General features: G+C 35.1%; 1 protein-coding gene across 1 annotated transcript in view; it reads left to right on the top strand.

The window, feature by feature from the left end:
• Positions 1–11,339: 11,339 nt before the first annotated feature.
• The window catches only part of LOC118636127 (14-3-3 protein beta/alpha-like), a 35,300-nt gene continuing 23,131 nt past the window's right edge, over positions 11,340–23,508 (top strand). Inside the window, 1 exon segment of the mRNA XM_036271171.1 lies at positions 11,340–11,573. Coding sequence (XP_036127064.1) covers positions 11,340–11,573 — 234 coding nt within the window.

Genomic DNA, 23,508 nt, shown 5'->3' on the forward strand with positions numbered 1-23,508 from the left:
TCAGGGTCTGTTCACTTTCTATCTTATGTCCTGGAAGAATCTTCTCAGAATTTCAATTGACAAGCTTGTCACCATCATTCAGGCTTCAGCTAACAAGCCTTACTTGACTAGTCTAACTGAAGCTGATCTCCACCTCCAATCACTCTTCCCACTTGCTTTACAGCACTTTTTGCTCTCTGAAATTTTAAAATTTATGTATACAATTTTATTTTATGTCACCCCCATATAAACTAGAAAGTAAGATTTAATATGTTAAGGATTTTCTCTCTTTGCTCCAGGGTATAGTATAGTCCTCATGCATAGAAAAACATCACAAAGTAGGTGCCAAAATATAATAAATATGTGTGGAAGGAAGGAAGGCTCATCAGCCAATTACATCCCAGTGAAGTTCTGCTGATCAAATTCCGTCTTGGGAGTAAAAAGAAAAGGCATCATGAATGACAGTGGGTACCTGGGATTAAGGTGTGGGGAAGGACAGGATAGGATTCCTTATTCTCAAGATAGGAAATGTTGCAGAAATTGGGGTGCTGTGGATGTTTTGATTTCTTCATTATGTTGAATAGGATTGGCCCTATATACTTCAGACATAGAAATGAAGATACAGTCATCTTCTGACACTTCCTTACACAACATGTTTGGCTAACTTATTTACCATAGTAAGGCCTATAGGCTAAATGCTTAAATTTTATTTTATTCATGGCTATTTAACCATTTGCATTTGTAGGGACTCCATCTCATACTAACCTGACTGAAGATATGTTGAATTATAGAAGATGTAGTATGTCATTGAGATCCTACCCATCATTACTGAAATGCTCATTCTCCCATCTCTCCTGACCATCATGCCAATTATTAGTGTTAAGTCAAACCATGATTTTGACAGGAAAGTATTGTGCCTACTAGAGGAAAACAGAGCATATATCCCAAAGGAGTGATAGGACCTAGGTGACACACTGGCAGTGGCCAGGATAGTATATAAGGCCCTGGATTCTGGGGATACTAAATCAAGGAGGATGAAACATAAATTTGAATGAGAGAGAACTTATCAATTTGAAAGTACTATCCCAGAACATAGTCTTTATCAAGGATCAGCAAACTACCACCCACTCCTATTTTTGTAAATAAAGTTTTCTTTAGCCAAAGACCATATAGCCTAAAGAGCCTAAAATATTAACTATCTGACCCTTTACAGGAAAAGATGTTTGCTGACTCCTGATCTATAAAAAGGCATTAAAATAGGTGATATTACCAGGCCACTAGAATAGCTCTTAGAAATCTGAAGACAGCAATTAGCCTCATTAATTGAAGTAGAAATAGCAAAACAGCCATGGAAAAACATGTAATAATGGATCAAAGGTTTAGAGAATTAAGCATATTAGAGTAGATATATTAGGTAAGGCCAGAAAACCTATTGGACAATTATGCTCCATTGGAGGGGCTTGAAGAGACATCTTGTTTCAAACAATAAAGAACTTTCTGGTGAGAGGGGCATCACCATCACTAAGAAACTCAGCTGTGACGGTGGGAGATGCCATTACAGAATGGACTCCTGCTTTACCATCAGAAGCAAGGCAAGTATAATTATTATGAGCAGCAGGTGCAGAGCATGGGATGGGGGGTTGACCTGCAGAGAGCAATGAGGATGGTTAATAGAATATAGTGCCCTGTACTGCTCAAACTACTAAGTTGAAAGAAATCTAGGTTGGCTGAGGGCAGTTGCCTCAATAAAAATGTCATGATCATTTGTCCAGTTTCTAGAGCTGAGCCTGTAACCCATCACCGGAAGAAGAGACAAGGTCCCCATAAGACAAAAACTTGCAATGCCACGGCAAGTGTCTATGGTAATAATTGTGCCAATTCTTCCTTCAAGAGGCCTATGGTTACTTTCTTGTATAAGAGTATACTATGGGTAGGGGAACACCATCAAATATTTGAGGATTGTTGGGCATGGGGTCTGAATCATGACATCAATACTCAGGAATACAAAGTGTCATTTATAGTCCCCCAAATGGAGTTGGGGGGGGAGCCAGATAATAAATGGAGGAGTCTTGGTCCAGGTCTGGTTCACACTGAGTCCACTGGGTCCACATCTAGCCAGCCAGCTTTGAGTGGACTTCAGAGTAGGAAAGTTCTCTGTCACAGGCCCAGGCTGCACTATAAGCAGTCCTGCTATTTGGACCATTGTGATCTATAAGACTGTATTGTACTCTATTGTATTATAAATGGTAGCAGTGGTAAAGTCACCATGTGGAGGTTTTGGCAAACCCCAGTAGGAGAATTAATCACAACATAGATACCTATGTGGTCTAGACCCCCATTTCATCTATGACTGCAACCCTACACTCTCCTTCAGCTCAGACTTCATGACTATTGGGGAAGGTGGGTCACATTCAACCAGCTGGTGAAAGGGGAGAAAGATTGAGTTCAGTTCACAGATGGGTTGGCTTGGCATGTGTATGAAAGCAGAAAATAGACCGTGGCTATACTACAAGCCCACTCAGGGCTGATAGAAATCTATGTGGGGAAAATCATCTCAATGTCCAGAGTATCAGTCAATATACTTGGTTACCTAGTTGTGTAGAAATAGAAGTGGTCTGAGATTAGAATTTATATGAATTAATAGGCAATAGCTAAGGATGTGGCTAGCTGGTCAAGAGCCTGAAAGAAAAAAGATTGGAAGATCAAAAATAAAGTAGCCTGGGGAAGAATCATGTAGTTGGTCCTATGGGAATGGGAATAAACTGTGAAAATGTGTATATGTCATGGTAATGCCCTTCAGAATGTATCCATCACAAAAGTGGCACTAAACAACCTAATAGACAGAATGACTTATCCAGTTGACAATCAAGTATTTGTCATCACCCACATAGTATTGGCACAATAGGCAGAAGAGCATAGTACCCATGGTGGCCAACAGCATGAGTTGACATGCACCCATGATGATATTACAACTATAATTCCCAACTGTCCTCAGCAATAAAAAATATTGCTGAGTCACTGATATGGCCCTACCCCTTGAGGAGACCAACCATCTGCTTAGTGGTAACTTGAATACATTGAATACTAGGGTGGTTCATCTTGACTGGGTAAATGTTTTCCTTTCCTACCCACAGAGCCTGAAGCAAAAGACTATTCAATGTTTGAGTCACTGATATTCAACACCATCTAATGTAGCATCAGACCAAGAGATTGATCCACTTTAAAGTAAGGAAGGAACAACAGTGGGTACCTGGTTACACGCTATACCACCAAGAAGCTGCCAGTCTGATAGAGCAATGTAAAAACCTATTAAAAGCACAGCTGAGACATCAGTTTAGAGATTTACCCTGTGAGAACAGGGGATGTCATATTCCAGGACATAGAAAATATTCTAAATTAATGATCATTACATGGTTTGGTGTTCCAGATATATGTCAAAAGGATGAATATGAGAAAATGGGAAAGAACTTGCTTACTGACACTTCCTATGGCCAATTTGTAGACTCTTTGTCCCCAAATGACAAGATTAATCTCTGCAGTCCTAGCAGTCTTGGCTCCAAGATGTAAATGGGCTGAGATTAGGAGACAAAGCAAATTTCCCATTTAAATTTCAAGCTATGGTTGCTACCTTTTTGCTTTCGGCTCTTTGTGCCAAGAGATCAACAAGCAAGGAAAAGAGGCACCATCATGACAGGGTTATTGACCCTGATCTTCGAGGAAGGAATAGGGATGCCATTACTCAGTGAGAACAGGGAATAATATGTTTGTATTGAGATGACCCATTTGGTTATTCCTTGTAATTCTTTTGTCTAATTTTGAAAGTAAATGGACAAATAGATAAGCTACAGCCTCAAAAGGACATGGTGAGTAGAAGCTCAGACTCCTTCATGAATTAGGGCTTGAGTCATCCCGACAGGAAGTCATCTATACTAGCAGAGGCATAGCTGAGGGATATGTACATGAAGAGTAAAGGAGAAAGATGAGTATCAGTTGTGGTCTTAAGACCAGCTGCTGTGGTGGAGTTTGTCTAGCTAACCTTCATCTTAAAACTTTCCTTCATATCAAAGAGGCCCACAAGAATAAAGAAGGAGCTGCTGTTTCAAATTAAATGAAATAAATAGATCCATGTGACACAAAAGGTGGATTGTAATGGGAACTGTGATATGTTTCTCAGATTACACCCACCCCCATTTAGGATTGATGTGCTCATTCTTTGAGAAGGTTGACAGCTAAAAGATCACAGTTGTACATGTACCCTCAGTTTAAGAGAGCCACCTCACTAAAGGTCAATAACCCCTTCACACATCCAGTGATTGATTAATGCAGGAGTATAAAGGTCTGGTTTCTTTGACATAGTTCAGGACAAACCTGAAGGGCTATCCCAGCTTGAGAGAGCCTCGTGGAATGGGCTGAGGCCTTCCTTGTGACTTCATTACAGTTTACATTCTCTCCCTGCCCAATCCTTCCTTTACTCACTCACAGACATTGACACAGAAAACATAGCCCAATGAACTTCTTGCAAAAAATTGTACATTTCAAAGTCTGGTAGTTTGGTTTATTAAATTTACCTGAAATTTAGATAAACATTGTATATTTTAAAAGTTGCAACTACCACATAGAAAAGCATGTGGACTAAACAGATATGAGTATCGTATTCATACATTCACTCAATGGATATTTATTGAGAACCTACACAAGACATTATTCTAGGCAGTAGGTATACAGTGCTGCATGAGAGAAACACAAGATGGCTTCCCAATGGAGTTTATGGTTTGGTGTGTAAGCCATTAGGCAAACAGAACAGATATACCTTAATTATTTTATTACAATAGTGAAAGGTGCAATAAAGGAGAAGTAGACTATTGTGAATGCACGTGACAAAGGAGAAGACTTAGTCTAGGAATCCAGGGAAGATCATCATTGATAAACACATTTTAGAATGAGATCTGAAGGATTAGTAGGATTAGCTAACATGACAGTAGGGAGCAGAACAAGAGTCAATAATATTTTTATTCCAAAATTGCTGTGCAATTTCAATGTCACTATGTATAAAAAGACAAGAAGAAATCTAATGTGTGTCAATGTTTTACTATATTGATTAGAAAAGACAGTTGAATGAAGTATGCTCTCCATTCATTCATTCATTCATTCAATAAAAATTTATGTAGATGTTATATTTAATGAATTTGGTTAGGTACTGTACAAGATCCATCAAGAAATATGGCACCTTTCCTTTCCCTAAGTGTACTATACAATAGTAACAACAAAAAGGCAAATGAAAAACATGACATGTTACAAGTTCCACTAGAGAATCTCAGCAGACAAAGGAGATATTTGTGATCCATACAAGGATGAACGTTGATATAATTGCAAGTTTTCAAATTAAAAATAAGTACATTGTTAATCAGGACCATATTTATATATTTTTTCCTTTATTCATTTTAGAGAGAGGGAGGAAGTGGGAGAGAGAGAGATAGAACCATCGATGAGAGAGAACATTGATTGGCCACCTCCTGCATGCTTCCAATGGGGATCAGGTTCACAACCTGGGCATGTGTCCTGACCGGGAATTGAACTGGCAACATTTTGGTGCATAGGTTGACACTCAACCACTGAGCCACATTGGCTGGACAGGACCATATTTATAATAAAAAATATCTATAGCCCTGGCCAGTTTGGCTCAGCGGTTAGAGTGTCGGCCTGTGGTCCAGAGAGACCCGGGTTCGGTTCCCGCTAAGGGCACGTACTTCAGTTGCAGTTTGTCCCCGGCCCTGGTTGGTCGTGCAGGTGGCAGCCACTCGATGTGTCCCTTCATGTCGATGTTTCTCTCTCTCTCTCCCTTCCTCTCTCTCCCTCCCACTCTATCTGTACAAAAAATGGAAAAATATCCTCGGGTGAGGATAAAAAAAAAAATCTATAATATTCTATAAAATAAATTAATATGTTTAAACAGGATAGGTTCTAATACCTGTTGCTAAGGGCTATTGAGCTCCTATTTTACATATATAGGAAGGTGATGCATTTTAAATTAGCTCATCCTGTCCTGTGTTTACAGGATGGTAATTCTCAGAACAGCCCAGCCTGACCAGTGTGACTAAGGATCATCCCATGGACTAAGAGGTCCCAGTTTGATTCCTGATCAGGGCACATGCCCTAGTTGCATGCTCAATCCCCAATAGGGGGCATATAAGAGGCAGCCAATTAATGTTTCGCTCTCACATCAATATTTCTATCTCTCTCTCTCCCTTCCTCACTCTCTTAAAAAAAAATCAATTCTCATAAGAACAAAAGATCACATTTATTATTTAAAATGATCATCCTCAATGCAAATATCAAGGATGCCCAAGTTATAGCTGTTATTTATGATAAATAGTATCTACCAAAATTTGGATTTTCCTCCTCTGTAACTAATACTGGTAATAATAATAATAATAATAATAATAGCTATTTTTTATACTGATTTAGTGAGAAAGGTGAGATATTTCCAATTTATAAATGAGGAAACTAAGGCTCAAAGTTAAGTAACTTGCCTGGTCACACAGCCAGTAGTAAATGCTAGAGCCAGGACTAGCTAATACTTAGTCAGTACTGCCTATGTACCAAGCATTCTTCTAAGCACTTTTCAGGTAGAGATGTGTGATCCTCATGGGAAACATATGTGGAAGATACTGTTATCATCAAATTACAGATAAGCAAAATGAGGTACAGAGAGATTAAGTCACTGGCCAAAGTCACAAAGCCAGGAAGGGATGGCTTTCAAACTCAGAGATTCTCACACCAAAACATAAATTCCTAATACTATGTGGTGTCATTTACAAGTATAGAACAGGAATCTATGAACCCTCTATTTCTTTGAGAACACATTATTTTAAAAATAAGACAAAATGTATATGCTCTTGTCATAATTAACTACTTTTGGTCCCCAATTATTTATTCTCTCTCCAGACTCTCGCTTCACTGCCTAGATTCTAGGCCCCCAAATATTATCCACCACCCCCTCTCTCACACTCACTTAACTATCGATTAATCTTACTTTTGTGGACACTCAGCTTAGATGTCCCTTCTCCAAGAAGTCTTCCTTGACCTCCAAAGACAGGACTAGGTGATCTTCCTGTGTGTTCCAGACGACACGTTGCTTACACCCATCAGAGCACTTATAACACCTATTTGCATTGCCTATTACTTGTCTATCACATTATACTCTAGAGTCTTTAATACTTGGGACTGCATTACATGTAACTTTGATTTCCCCAAAATCTAACATACTTCTTTATAGGAATAATGTGCTAAATTTCTGTTGATTTTTAGAATCATATACTTTTTAAGCACTTATAATTTTTTTCTTTATTTATTTTAGAGAGAGAGGAAGGGAGAGGGAAAGAGAGATAGAAACACTGTTGAGAGAGAACATCGATTGGCCACCTCCTTCATGCCCCACACTAGAGATCAGGACCACTACCTGGGCATGTGTCCTGACCAGGAATCAAACTGGCGATCTCTTGGTGCATGGGTCAACGCTCAACCACTGAGCCACACTGGCCAGGCTAAGCACTTATAAATCTAATTAAATAGCACTGTGTTTAGGTTCTTACTAGGTGCCCTTCTATACAAGAACTTTATGAAGGTAAAAACAATATGTTTTTTTCATCCCCCATCACAGTGTCTGACCCATACCAACAATCCAAGAATAGTTTTTCATTAATATAACCAAGTAAAAGAATAAGGAACAATTCATAAAGGCACATACTCAGTAATTTCATGGAAGCCAGCAGATACAAATCAATGTACGCTCATCTCTTTGTATCTAAAACCTGGAAAGAAAAGACATGCCAATAGAAATTTGTACAAAAACATATGGAAAGGTTGCAATCAGGGCACATTTTTGCATAAAATATCTAAAAATATTTTTGCATAAATTGGAAAACCTAAATGACAGATGGCTCAAGCCAAAAATTCTTTATACAGCACATTAATATAACTTAATGTAGTTACCTTCATGGACTCAATAACAATGTTACTCTTCAATTATGGAGGGTAAGGGGAACCAATTTTTTTTGTTACAATTTTTATTAATTTATTTTTGTTACAGATGTTTCTCCTTTTTCCCCCAAGACACCCTCCTCCCGATCCACCACCACACCTCGCCCCCAGCATTGTTGTCTATGTCCATTGGTATGCATACACAAATATAAGTTCTGTGGTTTATCTTATTCCTCTCCCCCATTCCCCTTCTCTGAGGTCTGTCAGTCTGAACCATACTCTTTTCTATGTCTCTGGGTCTATTTTGTTCATTATATTCCACAAATAAGTGAGATCATGTGATATTTGTCTTTCTCTGATTGGCTTATTTCCCTTACCATAATGTTCTTTAGGTCCCTCCATGTCGTCTCAAAGAGTAAAAGATCTCTCTTTCTTATAGCTGCTTAGTACTCCATTGTGTATATGTACCACAGCTTTTTTATCCACTCATCTTTTGATGGACACTTGGGCTGTTTCTAAATTTTAGCTATTGTAAATAGTGCTGCTATGAACATGGGGGTACATATATTCTTTCTGATTGGTGTTTCAGGCTTCTTAGAATATAATCCTAGAAGTGGGATCACTGGGTCAAATGGCAAATCAATTTTTAATTTTTTGAGGTAACACCATATTGTTTTCCACAGTGGCTACACCAGTCTGCATTCCCACCAGCAGTGTACTAGAATCCCCTTTTCTCCACTCTCGCCAACACTTGTTGTTTGATGCTTTGTTGATGGCGGCCATTCTGGCAGGTGTGAGGTGATACCTCACAGTTGTTTTAATTTGCATCTCTCTGATGATTAGCGATGTTGAGCATTTCTTCATATATGTCTTGGCCATTTGTACATCCTGTTTGGAGAAGTGTCTAGCTCCTCTGCCTATTTTTTAATTGGGTTCTTTGTCTTTCTTTTGTTGAGTTGTATGAATACTCTATATATTTTGGAAATTAACCCCTTATCTGATGTATCATTGGCAATTATGCTCTCCCATATAGTGGGCTCCCTTCCCATTCTGATGGTTGTTTCTTTTGCTATGCAGAAGTTTTTTTGTTTGTTGTAGTCCCATTTATTATTTTTTTCCTTTGTTTCTCTTGCTTTAGGCATTGTATCAGTAAAAATTCTTCTGTGTGTGATTTCTGAAATTTTGTTGCCTACATTTTCTTCTAAAATTTTTATCGATTCATGAATCACATTTAAGTCTTTTATCCATTTTGACTTTCTTCTTGTGTATGGTATAAGTTGGTGGTCTGGTTCCTTTTTTGCATGTAGCTGTCCAATTTTCCCAACACCATTTTTTGAAGAGGCTGTCTTCACTCCATTGTATGTTCTTGCCTCCTTTGCCAAGCATTAATTGAGCATAATGGTTTGGGTCAATTTCTGGGTTCTCTTTCTTGTTCCACTGGTCTATATGCCTATTCCTGTGCCAGTACCAGGCTGTTTCGATTACAATGGCTTTGTAGTATAACCTGATATTCGGTATTGTGATCCCTCCTACTTTGTCCTTCTTTTTCAAGATTGCTGTGGCTATTCAGGGTCTTTTGGCGGGAAACCTAATTTTTAAAATACACGTTGAAAGTATATTTTTCCCAAAAGCTATTTATCCAAATACTCAATAGTAGATCAAATAGGCGAAATAGAAGAAACAAAAGTAAAAACAAGTTTAGTAGTTTTATAGTGAGCATTAGTATAGATTGACATATGTCTCATTTAGGTTTTAAGCAGTAAGACATTTTATCTCAATTATGTTGCAAAAAGATAAAACTTTGACCTTCAATAGAATAATATGACAAACGCCATTTAAAATTAATTGAATCAACTAATTATTTTTCTACTTATGATCAAATAATGCTTTCATTGAATTTAAAAACAACAAAAATGGAAATATATATACAAAACATTTAAAGTCTGTTTAAAAAAATCCATTCTCCTTTCTAGCATTGCTCTTATGACCCTCCTAAGATTGGAGATTAAATATAGCAACTACACTGATCATCTAACATTCTCTATACACAAAGATGAAGAACTGTGATGAGAAGATCATAACAATATATATAAGTCTACATCACAATATAGTCAAAACTTACACCTGCTCTGACAAGATTAAATAAAGAGAACAGAATTTATCTCTGAATAGTGCTGCACATAGGTCTAACCACAAAATAGCTTAAGAAATTCTTTAACTTGATTTGACTAACTACCTAGGGACAAAGGGATATATATCTAATTGATTTTTTAATTAAAATAACATGTTTTTGTCAGTTCCAAAAAGTTTTCATTTTTATGTATGTGTGCTCATAAGTGCCTTTAGAATTGTCCTTCCATTGTTGTCATTATTGTTACCATTCTCATGTCTCTCTTCAACCTTTAGTAGAAACCATTTGCTCTATGCTGAGCTTTGCCTTTCTCCATCAAGGTTCTGAGCACTTTTAAGCAGGCTGCAGTTTTACTCTTTGCCAGCAAATAAATTTGCCAGATAATAATAATTATTTTAGTAAGTAGATAAGTCAGGTTATTGGTCAAGCTGCATTCCACAAGCAAGAGGTTGAAGATAGCACAGTTGCTACTCCTGTGATCTGACTCTAAATATACATGACAAACCACTACCACTTAGCTGAGGGTATTGAGAAAATATCCTTATTCTCAGGCCTCTCCAAGTTCAAGTAGCAGCCATCTCTTAATCACAGGAACAAAAATCCATTTGCCTCACCAGTGCAGGTCAACTGAAGGTTTACTTGAATAAAATATTGAGGACCTTTTTCCATGAACAGCAAAGTAAGCCAAAGAATTTGTAGGTTCATCACCTACTGGAAGAGATTCATGGGACTTAGCAAAATAAAGCTTCTCAGGGAATGCAAACTTTCTAAATTTCTCTCTAGCCCTCATGTAGAAGCTCACCCAGTATTCCGCTGCTTCCTCTTGAGTCTCCACAGCACCAAAGCATCAAGAAAAATAAGAAACTAAGTATTCTCTCTCTCTCTCTCAATCTTACCTCAATAAAAGGACAATTATATAAGAGACTAAAAAGAAAGATATAGGATACTGACCACATAAATAATAAAGTTCCAAAAGGAAATAAAGGATAGAAGAATAAGAATTTGACACAGAATAAAATATTATTCCAAGCTGAAGACCTGAGTGTAAATTTTTAAATGTCATTGAATAACAGGTAGGATTCATGGGGGGAGGGGGGAGGAGTAGATGTCCTGGTGAAATTTCTGAATTTAAAGATGAAAAAAGTCAAGTTAACCAATGTAAATAATGGCCTAGTTACAAAAGAAATAAAATCAGGCCATTATAGACTTTTCATCTAGAAGCTGAAACTGGAAGCTGGAGAACAAAGGCATGATCCGCAAACAAATGAGAGAAAAGGTTTACAATCAAAGACTACTATACCCAGGGCAGTATGCATGCTCTTCTAAACACGAGCAGTGCTGCTCAGACCTTGCCATTCACGGTCTCCAGGACCAGCTCCACCACTATCACTGTCACAATGGCCCCTTGGAAAGCCGCCGACTCAAATGTGAGCAGTTCTGGAGCTACCTGGAGAAGTCAGGGGTGCTGGATACACTGACCAAGGTATTTGTGTAAACTGAACCCAGATTCAGCTCCCTGCTACAATGAAAGCCAAACTCATGAGACCGGTGCTGGTGAAAAGAAAAGAGATTTATTCAAGTTACCAGTGACTCAAGAAGATGTCAGAACTCCTCTCCTCAAAAACCCTTCTTAACATCTCAATGCAGGAAGAGGTTTCTATAAGGAGGGAGAGGGAAAGCAGAACAAAGAAATCAGGGGGAGGGACTGTGGATGTACAGTCAGTGTCTTTGAGTTGGCGATTTGTTTTTAGCCAATGAATTTCTGTGTCTGGGTGGTTGGTGCCAGCCAGGACCTTGAAAGTCAGGCTGCTCCTTAGGTTCACACAGGAATTGAAACTAGTGGACTATGAAATATATACTAAAACAACTTTTAATATGCAAGCTCTAGTTTTGAGAGAAAAAACATCAGGTTCGAGTAACAAGGTGGGTTAAGATTTACTAAGATTAATATGGGTAGCTTTATATAAGTATGGCATATTCATTCCCTGTTACATTGGTATATAGCCTTATCTGAAAAACCAGAGAAACCTAATAGAGCTTTGGACTTTTTAAAGCATCATTTAGGAGCTGCTACCCCAGAAAATCCAGAAACAGAGCCGTTTTGCCTAGAATTGGCAGAAATAAAAGAGAAATATTAAGCTCTAGTAGAGAAAATAAACTAAAAACAAAGCTTTCTCAGTATGAACCTCCTCAGGAGAAGAAGCATGCTGAACAGTATTCTTCTCAGTTGAAAAGACACTGAAAAATGGTTCTGCATGAAAAATAGTTTGTATAGTAAATTTTTTTTCTGAACAGGTGTTATAGAACTCTTAATATGTTAAATTCACCTATCACATTTTAACTGTTAGAAACACATATTCTTCAAATCGACAATAAAAACTCAGTATAACTTTTTAAAAAAATGACTACTATAACCAGCCAACTTGTGTTTATTAGTAAAAGCAAAATAAAAATATTTTAAGAACACATGAGCACTCATTTGTCATTAGCAACATGTACCCTAATCTAAGAAAATATGTGAGAGTGTTCTGACCAAAAGCTAATTTATTTAGAATCAAGGAATCAAGAGACAGAAAAGAAAAATGTAAAGAAACATTAGTAATAAACATATTCCTTAAAGTATTTATAGTTTAGATGAATGTTTTTTATGTAATTGAGTATTTATAGCTAAATAGGATTCTTGAGGAGAAAAGAAACATGTAAAGGAAAATATAATAATAGCTTTAAACTAGTTTTTTAAAACTATCTTAGAAATGCCCTAAGGTTGTGTGAAGATTAATAAAATGTCTCATCCAGAATGTAAATATTTCTAAACATTTAAGTTTTATCTGGGAAGGGGGAATGGGCAAGTCAGGCAAGTTAATGGAATGCTAATTTATTATTTTACCTTGCTATTATATGTACGCATGTATTTGAAAATAACTATTAAGAATGGAAAACTTTCCACCTTTAGAATTATAAAAACATAGTGGAAGGTCAAATTTAACAAAAGGAAAGAAAATGAAAAAGAATCTTAATCAACTTCATAAAAATAAGAACAGAGGGAAACAACAACAAAATAAAATAAATAGAAAATAGAAAGCAAATTAAGGAATAAAACCAAATATATTAGCTATTACATTAAATCTGGAATGCTCAAGCAACACATTTTAAAGTTGAAAAGTCAGAGGAGTTAAAAGCAATATCAAAACATGATTTCATGAAACATATTTAAAACAAAGTGAAAAAATGTTTAAAATAAAGAAACAGACCATTACATTACAAGCAATTGTGAATGAAAAGACAGCAGGAAGATTACCATTATTCTGATAAAAATTTGATTCTATGGTCAAACAGCATTAAATAGAAAAAGGGAGAAATTACCTTTATATATGTAAAATACAACCTAGAGAAAGGAGATCAAGAGAGAGTGAAGATCAAATAATCAACAAATAAACAAGAAAGTAATAGTTTGAGAATACATACAACAAGCTCAACTATACAAAAATTTTTATTCTATAAATGAAAATATAAATTTTTTTACAATCTTGGAATATTTATATAAATTATGTGTTTATCTATTAAAAACATTAATAAATTCAGCAAACTAAAAGTTTTAGAGGATATATCTTCTAATCACAATACAATAACACTTTAAATTAATAAAAGCAACACCTTGAACTACAGGAAAATTAATAAACACATTCTCAATAACCCCTTTTTAGGTGTTTTGAGATCAATTCTAATGTAGGGTGTTGGATTTCCCCTCACCGACAACAAGCAAGCAATTCAACTCCATTCTGTTCAATTCTGACACAATCTGTCTGGAGACAGCATAAGATCCTTCAGATTAAGGGTTCAGTCCTACAAGATTGCCTCCCACAATACATACACACAGAAGCCAGCTGCAAGTCTAGGTTGCTACCTGTGCTGCTAACGGACTGGTTCCTAAGACAACCCTCCTTGGGTTTGATCAATTTGCTAGAGTGGCTCACAGATCTCATAAAAACGTTTTACTGACTAGATACTGGTTTATTATAAAAGGATATAACTCACGAACCGCCAGATGAAAGAGATGCAAAGGGCAAAATATGGGGAAATTGTGTGAAGCTTCCATGCCCTCTTCAGGCCCACCACTCTTTGAGCACCTCTACATGTTCAATAATTCGAGGGTCTCTGAACCCTGTCTTCTTGGATTTCTATGAATGCTTCAGTACATAGTCATGACTGATTAAAATCATTGGTCATTGATGATAGACTGAACCTCCAGGCCCTCTCCCCTCCTGGAAGGTCCAGGGCAGAACTGCAAGTTCCAACCCTCTAATCACATGGTTGGTCCCCCAGGAAACCAGACCCCATTTTTAGGTGGGATCCAAAAGTCACCTCATTAGCATAACAACGGAAAACTTTGTCACTCTCAACACTTAGGAAATTCCAAGGGTTATGGAAGCTATAAGCCAGGAACTATGGATGAAGACTAAATATATATGAGAAATATATTTTGGTCATCTGAATAACCAAACATATATTTCTTATAAATCACAATATCATATCCCTGATCAGTGAACAAATAAAAATAAAATATACAAATCATCTTAAACTACTTTAAAAATAGAACTATTTTAATAGCCTATTGTTAGTCATAATTAGCTAGCTAATATTAATATAGGAAGAGAGCAAAGTGGAGACCAGACATTATAAGAATGGTCATTTGGCAGCTTCACCAGGAAGCTGCAACTTCATGCCAGCCAAGGAACCATTGGTCCATTCCCTGCAGATCACTGGGGAATGGGATCGAACAAAGGGGGAGATGGGGGAAAGCACAGTGAAGTAGGGGTGACAGAGGTAAGGTGCCTGCCTGTCAGTCTAACCTGGGGAAAAATAATTGGCTGGGGGAAGGGGTGAAGCCACTGCAAATGTGCAAAATCTTGAAGGGTTAATTGGTTAAGCTCCTGGTTATAATTTTCATACAAAAAGTTTTCCCTCTCTTGTTCTGCCCTTGTGCTCTGGCACTCTTGGTCTGTGACCTGCACCCACCCATCATGTGGCCTTTAGGAAACCACATGGCCCATGTGGCCCCCACACATAATGGACGGCATCTGGGGACACAAGTTAACCCAGCCAGATGCTGGACTAGACTGGTCTTAAATATGGAGCAGAATTCTGGGCAGTGGCTTTAATCCTGGCCCTATTGAAGACAAGACTGGTCTTTTTCCATGGCGGGAGGGAGGGAAATGGGGCCTTGGAAGCCCAGGGGTTTAATTCTAAGGAAATAAAGATCACTCATCCTCCCATGCAAGTCTCAAGAAGTTCCTTTCCTTGCGACACTAAAAGAATTCCACTTCCGCCAGTAACAGGTGGGGATGCAGAAGGCACCCCACTGATAACACTGAGACACAGATAAAATTGAGAAATGTGTGCTCTTTTAAACTTCAGACTGAAAATAAATTAACTAAATATTAAATCAAAATATTCTATAAACAGTATCACCCAAAACCAAATGAAACTAGAGCAAAATACACAAAGATATATTTAATTAAATATGCAGAAAAAAATAGTAGAATAGATAAATATTAAAAACTTGTTTCTTGAAACAAACAAAACTTTGAAAATTTTAAAACAGAGTCTTTCAACATTAGAAATAAATAAGATGTAATAACTATAGATATAAAAGAAGATATAAGTATTAAGAAAATATTACTGATGACTTTGTAGCTAAAAAACGTTATTAAAATTCACACAATAAGAAATAGAAAAAACCCAAGAGTACTCATAGATATTATTGGAAATGTAGTGAAAGTTCCATCAACTAAGGACACCAGGAATTTTCTTCTGGCTTTGACCAAGTAGCAAGACTTTGAAGAGAAATAAATAAATCTCTATAATAGCTGGATAATTTCATTTTATATCTCAGTAACTGATACAACATGCAGGGACAAACCAGAAAGTATTGAAATAATTTGAAGAACACAAATAACAATTTTGACCTAATTGACATAAACACACTGCATCCAGCAATAACAGATTCCACATTCTTTTCAAGTGCATATGGAATATTTACGATAATTGACAATATGTTGGCAATAAATCATGTCTCCGCCTGTTTGAAAAGACTACAGTTATATATACAATATTTGCCTTATTTTTTATTGATATATATATATATATATTTTTTTTTTTTATTGATTTTAGGAGAGAGGAAGGGAGAGGGAGAGAGAACAGTGATTGGTGGCCTCCTATATGCCCCCTACTGAGGATCGAGTCCACAACCTGGGCATGTGCCCTGACTGGGAATTGAACTGGTGACCTCTTGGTGCAGGGGTTGACGCTCAACCACTGAGCCACACTGGCTGGGCTACAATATCTGCTTTATGACTACAGTGAAATTAATCCAGATATCAGTTATTATTTAAATAAAATTTTAAAAACATGTATCTTTGTAATTAAAAACCCTGTACTTCTATTAATGCACAAGTCTAAGAACTCATAATATCTCTCAAAATTTTTGAAGCAAAGAAAGTAATATTTAAATATTGTGAGAAGCAGGAAAAACTTAAAAGAAGATGCATAACTTTAATGCATATATAATAAAAAAAGAAAGACTAAAAATCAATTATATAAGCATCTAAGATTTTTCTAACTCCATGAGATAGATGATCTAAACATCTATTCAAACCAAGGGTCCTTATGACTTGGATTAAATTTAGTTTTAAACACCTGGCTCTAGAAATCATCATTCTTCCTCTCTCTCTCTCTCTCTCTCTCTCTCTCTCTCTCTCTCTCTCTCTCTCTCTCTCTTTCTCTCTCTCCATATCTCAGAGACCTAGTCTTTCCCCTGATAATCAGAAACCCCTAAGGCAGCAGGAAGCTGTATCCCATAGCTGGGATCTGACTAATGGTTACAAATCCAGACCTCTGACGGGATCAAGATTACATCTTGACCTAAATTATGATTCAATCCCTGAGTCCTAAGGTGGAAAGACCCCGTGGCTACTTTCCCATGCCACTGGACAGAGGGACGCTGAAAAAGACCTCAGAAATGTCCTCAAGACCTGAAGAAATGATTTATTACTCTTACCTCACCTCTGAAAACCAGCTCCCAGCACGATCCTAAACCCCTAACTCACGGTGTCTGGTGATTCAGTCCTATATAATCTGTAACCTACATGCCACCGGTTTGTCTAGAGCCCAAGCTCCCTGTCTCTGTGTTAACCAATTCAAAATTAAACTACTTTTCTTTCTGTACTGCAAACTCCTGCTCATGCATTTCCTTAGGCCAGTGTGTGCAAGCAGGGGGACCCAAGGGAAAACACTGGGGTTCTAGTAATACTATCTCTCATGGAGTTAGGAAAAGAACAGCAAGTTAAATCCCCCCAAAATGTGAAAAGAGGAAATGATGATGATATGGTCAGAAATCAATGAAGTAGTAAACAAACATTACATGAGGAAAATCAACAAAAACAGAATTAGTTCTTTGAAATATGAATAAAAGTAATAAACTGCTAGGAATCCAGATCAAGGGGAAAGTAGGAGATGGTATAATTCATTAAATTATTAAAGAAAAAGAGGGCAGAATTACCAACCCTACAAACATCAAAAAGATAGTAAGAGGATACTATGAAAAATGTTTTGAAAATTGAAGGATACAGAAAAAAAATCACTGAAAAACATACCAAAACTGACATAAGATAAAGCAGAACATCTGAATAGTCTTATATTTATTTAAAAAACTAAATCCTTATTTTAAATATTCCACAAAGAAAACTCAACTCAGATGGCATCACTAGCAAATTTTTCCAGATGTTTAAGTGAAGAAATAATTATAATAATATATACTATTCTAGAGAAAGAAAAACTAACATCCTCCAGTTGTTTTATAAGCCAGATGGCCTTGATTGAAAATATGACAAGAACATATGAAAGGGAAATGGGAATAACAAATCAATTTATCTCCTAAATGTAAATACAAATTCCTAAAATATACATTAAATATAATCTGCAAATTTATAAATAGATTAATATTCAGAGGTCTAAGTGAGGACTATTCAATAATACAATGTTAGTTTAATTTTTAAATCAATGTAATTTTATATATTAATAGGATGATTATGGAAAAACATAAAAGTATTTTATTAATTCAATACTTGTTTGTGATTTCTTAATCTAATAAAGGGCATCTACATACAACCTATCGCAAGAATTATACTTAATAATAAAACATTGAAAGCACTCTATTTGTTATGAGGTATGAGACAAAAATATCAGGTATTACCATATCTAATCAACATTATACTAGAGATTCTAGCTAGTATAAGAATTGGGAAGGCTGACATAAAACTATCAATATTCATGTCAATATGATTGCTTATGAAAAAAATTGTTTTAAAGTTACAGATAAAGTATCAGAACTAATCATTAATTTTGACATTTTTAGATAAAAGTTTGATAAACAGCAGTAAATTAATTGCTATATTATTTTTCTATTCCCTAACAAGCCAAAAACATAAGATCAAATTTAATAACAATATATTTACAGTACATAAAAAAATATCAAACAGCCCTGGCTGGTTTTGCTCAGTGGTTAGAGCATCAGCCCATGGCCCAAAGAGTCTCAGGTTTGATTCCAGTCAAGGGCACATGCCTCAGATGCAGTTTGGTCCCCCACGCAGGAGGCAACCAATCAATGTGTCTCTCTCACATTGATGTTTCTCTCTTTCTCCCTCCCACTCTGTCTGAAGATAAATGGACAAATATCCTCGAGTGACAATTAAAAAAAAAAAAATATATATATATATATATATATATATATATATGACTAAAGTTATAAATTACATATATATAAAAAATATATATATATCAAACAAAGATATGCAAGAGCCACACACACACACATACACACAAACTGCAAAAACAAAATCATTGAAACAAAGAGGACCTAAAGGTTCACAGGGATTTACCATGTTCGTGCATTAGAATATGCCATCTTCACAATATATCAGTCTTTCTCAAATTGATTTTCATATTCAGTGAAGTCCCATTCAAAATCCCAGCACCTGTTTTTATCTAAAAACAAAAAAAACAACAACAAAAAAAACAAGCTAATTCAAACATATATATGTGAATACAAAAAAAAAAAAAAAAAAATGACCAAGAATAACCAATACTATCTTGAAAAGGAAAAATCTGAGGTACTTAAATTACAAAATAGACTGTAGTGGAAGATCTGAGTGGTCTTCCCATAGGACCTACTACAAACATCATACTAAGTGGTGAAATGCTGGCAATTCCATTAAAAGCAAGAACAAGACAGGGATTTTGTTATCACCACCATTATTCAACAGTATCTTAGAAGTTCTAGATAATGTAATAAAATAATGAAACAAAAACCCTTGATAAATAATAAAGAATTTTTTAAAACTCTATTTGGAAATTAAGTGATCATAGCCTTTAAAAATTAATATAACTTTAGGAAAAAAGCTATTAGAATTAATAAGAGAATTTGGCAGGTTAATAATCAATAATCAATGAAAATTATGTTGTAATACTCCATATAAAAGCATGATTAAAGTTATAAATTACATAAGAATGTATTTCATAGGAAATCAAATGTATATTTAAAAGTCTAAAAGAACATAAAATAAGCCCTAAAATATGAGGATATATATGTTCATGGGTGAGAAGATTTGATGGCATAAAATGTCAGTCCCTCCAAAATGTATTTATATACTTTATATTATTTCAATCAAAATCTCAATGATTACTTTTATCTTATTTTAAAATTATATTGAACTGATTTAAATAACTATGGAAGAATAAATTGAAATAGTCAAAGAAAGTAGTAAATATATACATATTTATTTATATATTGATGTATAAATATAAATCATATATATTTTAGATAGAACCAGCTATTTATATTAGGTATGAGGGTGTGGGTGTGCATGTATACATATACACACACCAAAAAAAAATATAATTTAAGAAGTATAGGATCTACATCAATACAGAATTAGACAAGTAGATCAATAGATCACTGGAGGAGAATTAGATTGACCCAAAATAGATCTAAGTGTCTATGGGAAATTAAAGTTTGCTACAGCACTATTTCAATTTACTGGGGAAAGAATGGTTTATTTAATTATTGAAATTAGTCTGATTGCCAACCATTTTTAATAAAACAAGGTATGCCTCCTTCTCTGTAACAGAATTAAAAAATAAATTCTAGCAAAAATTTATGAGTATGGGTGTGGGTGTTAATTTTTTTATTTTTATCCTCACCCGAGGACACTTTTTGCATTCATCTTCAGATAGAGTGGGAGGGAGAGAGGGAGGAAGAGAGAGAGAGAAACATGGATATGAGAGAGACACATTGACTGGCTGCTACCCACACGACCCCAACCAGAGCCAGGGACAAACGGCAACTGAGGTACATGCCCTGAGCAGGAACCAAACTCGGGTCTCTCTGGACTGCGGGCCGATGCTCTAACCACTGAGAAATACTGGCTAGGGTGTGTGTGTGTGTTTAAATAAAATATAAATAAATGTTTCTGTAATTTTGGAGTGGGGGAGATCTTTCCAACAAGACAGAAAATATAAAGAAACAAAAATTATATTTGATTTCATAATAAAAATAATAAAGGCAAAAGATATAAAGAATAGAACAAACAAAAAAGCACATGCATATTCAAATGTTTGTAGTTATAAGGGGTCAATTTCCCTAATATATAAAGTTCTTATATATTAATAAGAAAAAGTAACAGACTGAATATAAAAAAGAGCTAAGACTATGCATTCATATTAAGAGAAAACATATAGATAGACAGATGATAGATGATAGATAGATAGATAGATAGATAGATAGATAGATAGATAGATATAGATAGATACTTAGATAGATACATAAATACATAGATAGATACATAGATAGATGATAGATAACATAGATGATAGATAGATAGATAGATAGATAGATAGATAGATAGATAGATATGAAAATATAGAGTAACTCACTAATAGTCAAGGAAGTGCACATGAAAACAACTATGAGAAGCATATTTTTTTCATCAGATTGGTAAAATTAAAAAACCAATGGCATTTGTTCTGGCAAAGATATGGGGAAATAATTACCCTTACATATTGCTTTTGGGATATATCAATTACTACAATATTTTTTTAAAGGATACTAGCAATATTGTCCAAAATGCATACATTTGACCTTACAGAAATAAAAGCATAAGCATGTGATATACATGTACAAAAATCTTCATTGTAGCATTACATAAATACATAGATAGATACATAGATGATAGATAACATAGATGATAGATAGATAGATAGATAGATAGATAGATAGATAGATAGATATGAAAATATAGAGTAACTCACTAATAGTCAAGGAAGTGCACATGAAAACAACTATGAGAAGCATATTTTTTTCATCAGATTGGTAAAATTAAAAAAACCAATGGCATTTGTTCTGGCAAAGATATGGGGAAATAATTACCCTTACATATTGCTTTTGGGATATATCAATTACTACAATATTTTTTTAAAGGATACTAGCAATATTGATCAAAATGCATACATTTGACCTTACAGAAATAAAAGCATCAGCATGTGATATACATGTACAAAAATCTTCATTGTAGCATTGTATCAATACTGGGGAAAAAAGGAAATCAATTTATCTGTTCATTAATGTGAATCATTAAATTATGAAACATTCATATTGTTAGAAAGAATGTCTTAGATCTATATCTAGTGCTCTGGACAAATGTCCATAATATATTGTTGACTGAGAAAAGCAAGCTGTAGAATAATGTACACATTATGATCATGTTTTTAAAATAGACAACCACAAAACCTCATATAATTATATATGTTTATGCTTATGCAAATATGGAGAAATGTGTGGAGAGAGAATGAGAAAGATTATTGGCATAATTTTATTTATCTTTGCATTCTTTTACTAGTTAGAAGGTGCATATATTACTCTTGTGCTTAATACAAATTAATAAAGGGGGAAAATCCTAGAAGTCATTACTCTATGAGAAGACAGCACAGTCAGCTTTGAGCTCCTACTATAGTGAGATTTATTCGGTGATACATCAGCCTGCCTAAAATGTTTATATTCTAAAATGATATTGCAATACTGTACCTCCACAGTCACTCTGAGTGTTGATATTTCATTAGAAACTACCATGGGAAACTTGTAAAACTCTGAAAATATATCAATTCCCAGTGTGTGGAAATTCAGCAAATGTGCTAATTCAAGGAGAAATTTTCTAATTGTTTCTTTCCCAATATAGTTTAAAATAAGTTATAACTAACTAATTTCCATGCCTTAATAATTGCAAGGAGTTCACTTACATACTTAGATCTCCAAGAAAAAAATTACTTTCTGGTTTTGAAATAGAATCTCAGTAATTCATATGCCTTAAAAATAAAATCCCACACACAAATTATGCATAACACCATCAAATCACTCTTATATTGAGTAATATAAACACGATAATAATTCTGTTTCTTGAGTATCAGAAATATAAGCATTGCTTTAAATAAGACAATTTTTTCAATCTTTAGTGCAGATCAGAAAACTAACAGGCATATGAAATAGCTGTACTGGTGTAAAGATTTAATGAACTCAAGTCAATAGTTCAAAAATTTTAATGATCTGCACAAAAGAACTAATGTATTCTTTTTGAGCATATGATATGGAAAAGAACAAATCACCAAAGTGACCTGACATGACAATCCATATACCAACATGAAATATAATACACACTTAAATCAAACATAAGTTTATATCAATAACTCACACATTGCGAAACTGATAAGTAGGTGTCGACACAATACTTAACAGCTAAAACTAAGAGACATGATCAAGTTATGATGATTCATTACCTCTGGAAAGGCTTTACTTTAAAGAGCTTCTCTGCTATAGAGATTAAATGTAAAACTTTTCTTGGATTCAGTATTGCAGTGACAGAAGCCCTTTAATAGATTTCATAGGATCAATATAATTTTATTAGTGACTACATAGTATTGGAAGCTGATATAAATTTTAATTGTGGTCATCCCCATAATCAGTACTTTTTCCTCCCCATTCATTCTAATAAGATCATTATGAAGCCTTATCATTATAACTCAGCTTTTAAAGGCCCGTATCTCCTAATTTCTCAAAACTCATTCAACAGTATCATCCATTCAACAAATAGTTATTGAGCTTCAATATGTGCCAGGTTGTACTTAGGCACTGATGGAAATAAAAAAACATCCATTTCCTTAAGAAATGTATCCCTTCTGAAGATGAGAAGGCTCCCATGGAAATTTACCAGAGTTACAAGGATATCAATCAAATATCTGAATGTATATGAACCTATCAAACCAAGGGATACAATTAATAAAAAATTCATGTCCTGGCTTATTCAAATAGCACT

Source organism: Molossus molossus, unplaced genomic scaffold (assembly GCF_014108415.1).
Source record: "Molossus molossus isolate mMolMol1 unplaced genomic scaffold, mMolMol1.p scaffold_m16_p_2, whole genome shotgun sequence".
In the NCBI taxonomy this organism is placed as follows: domain Eukaryota; kingdom Metazoa; phylum Chordata; class Mammalia; order Chiroptera; family Molossidae; genus Molossus; species Molossus molossus.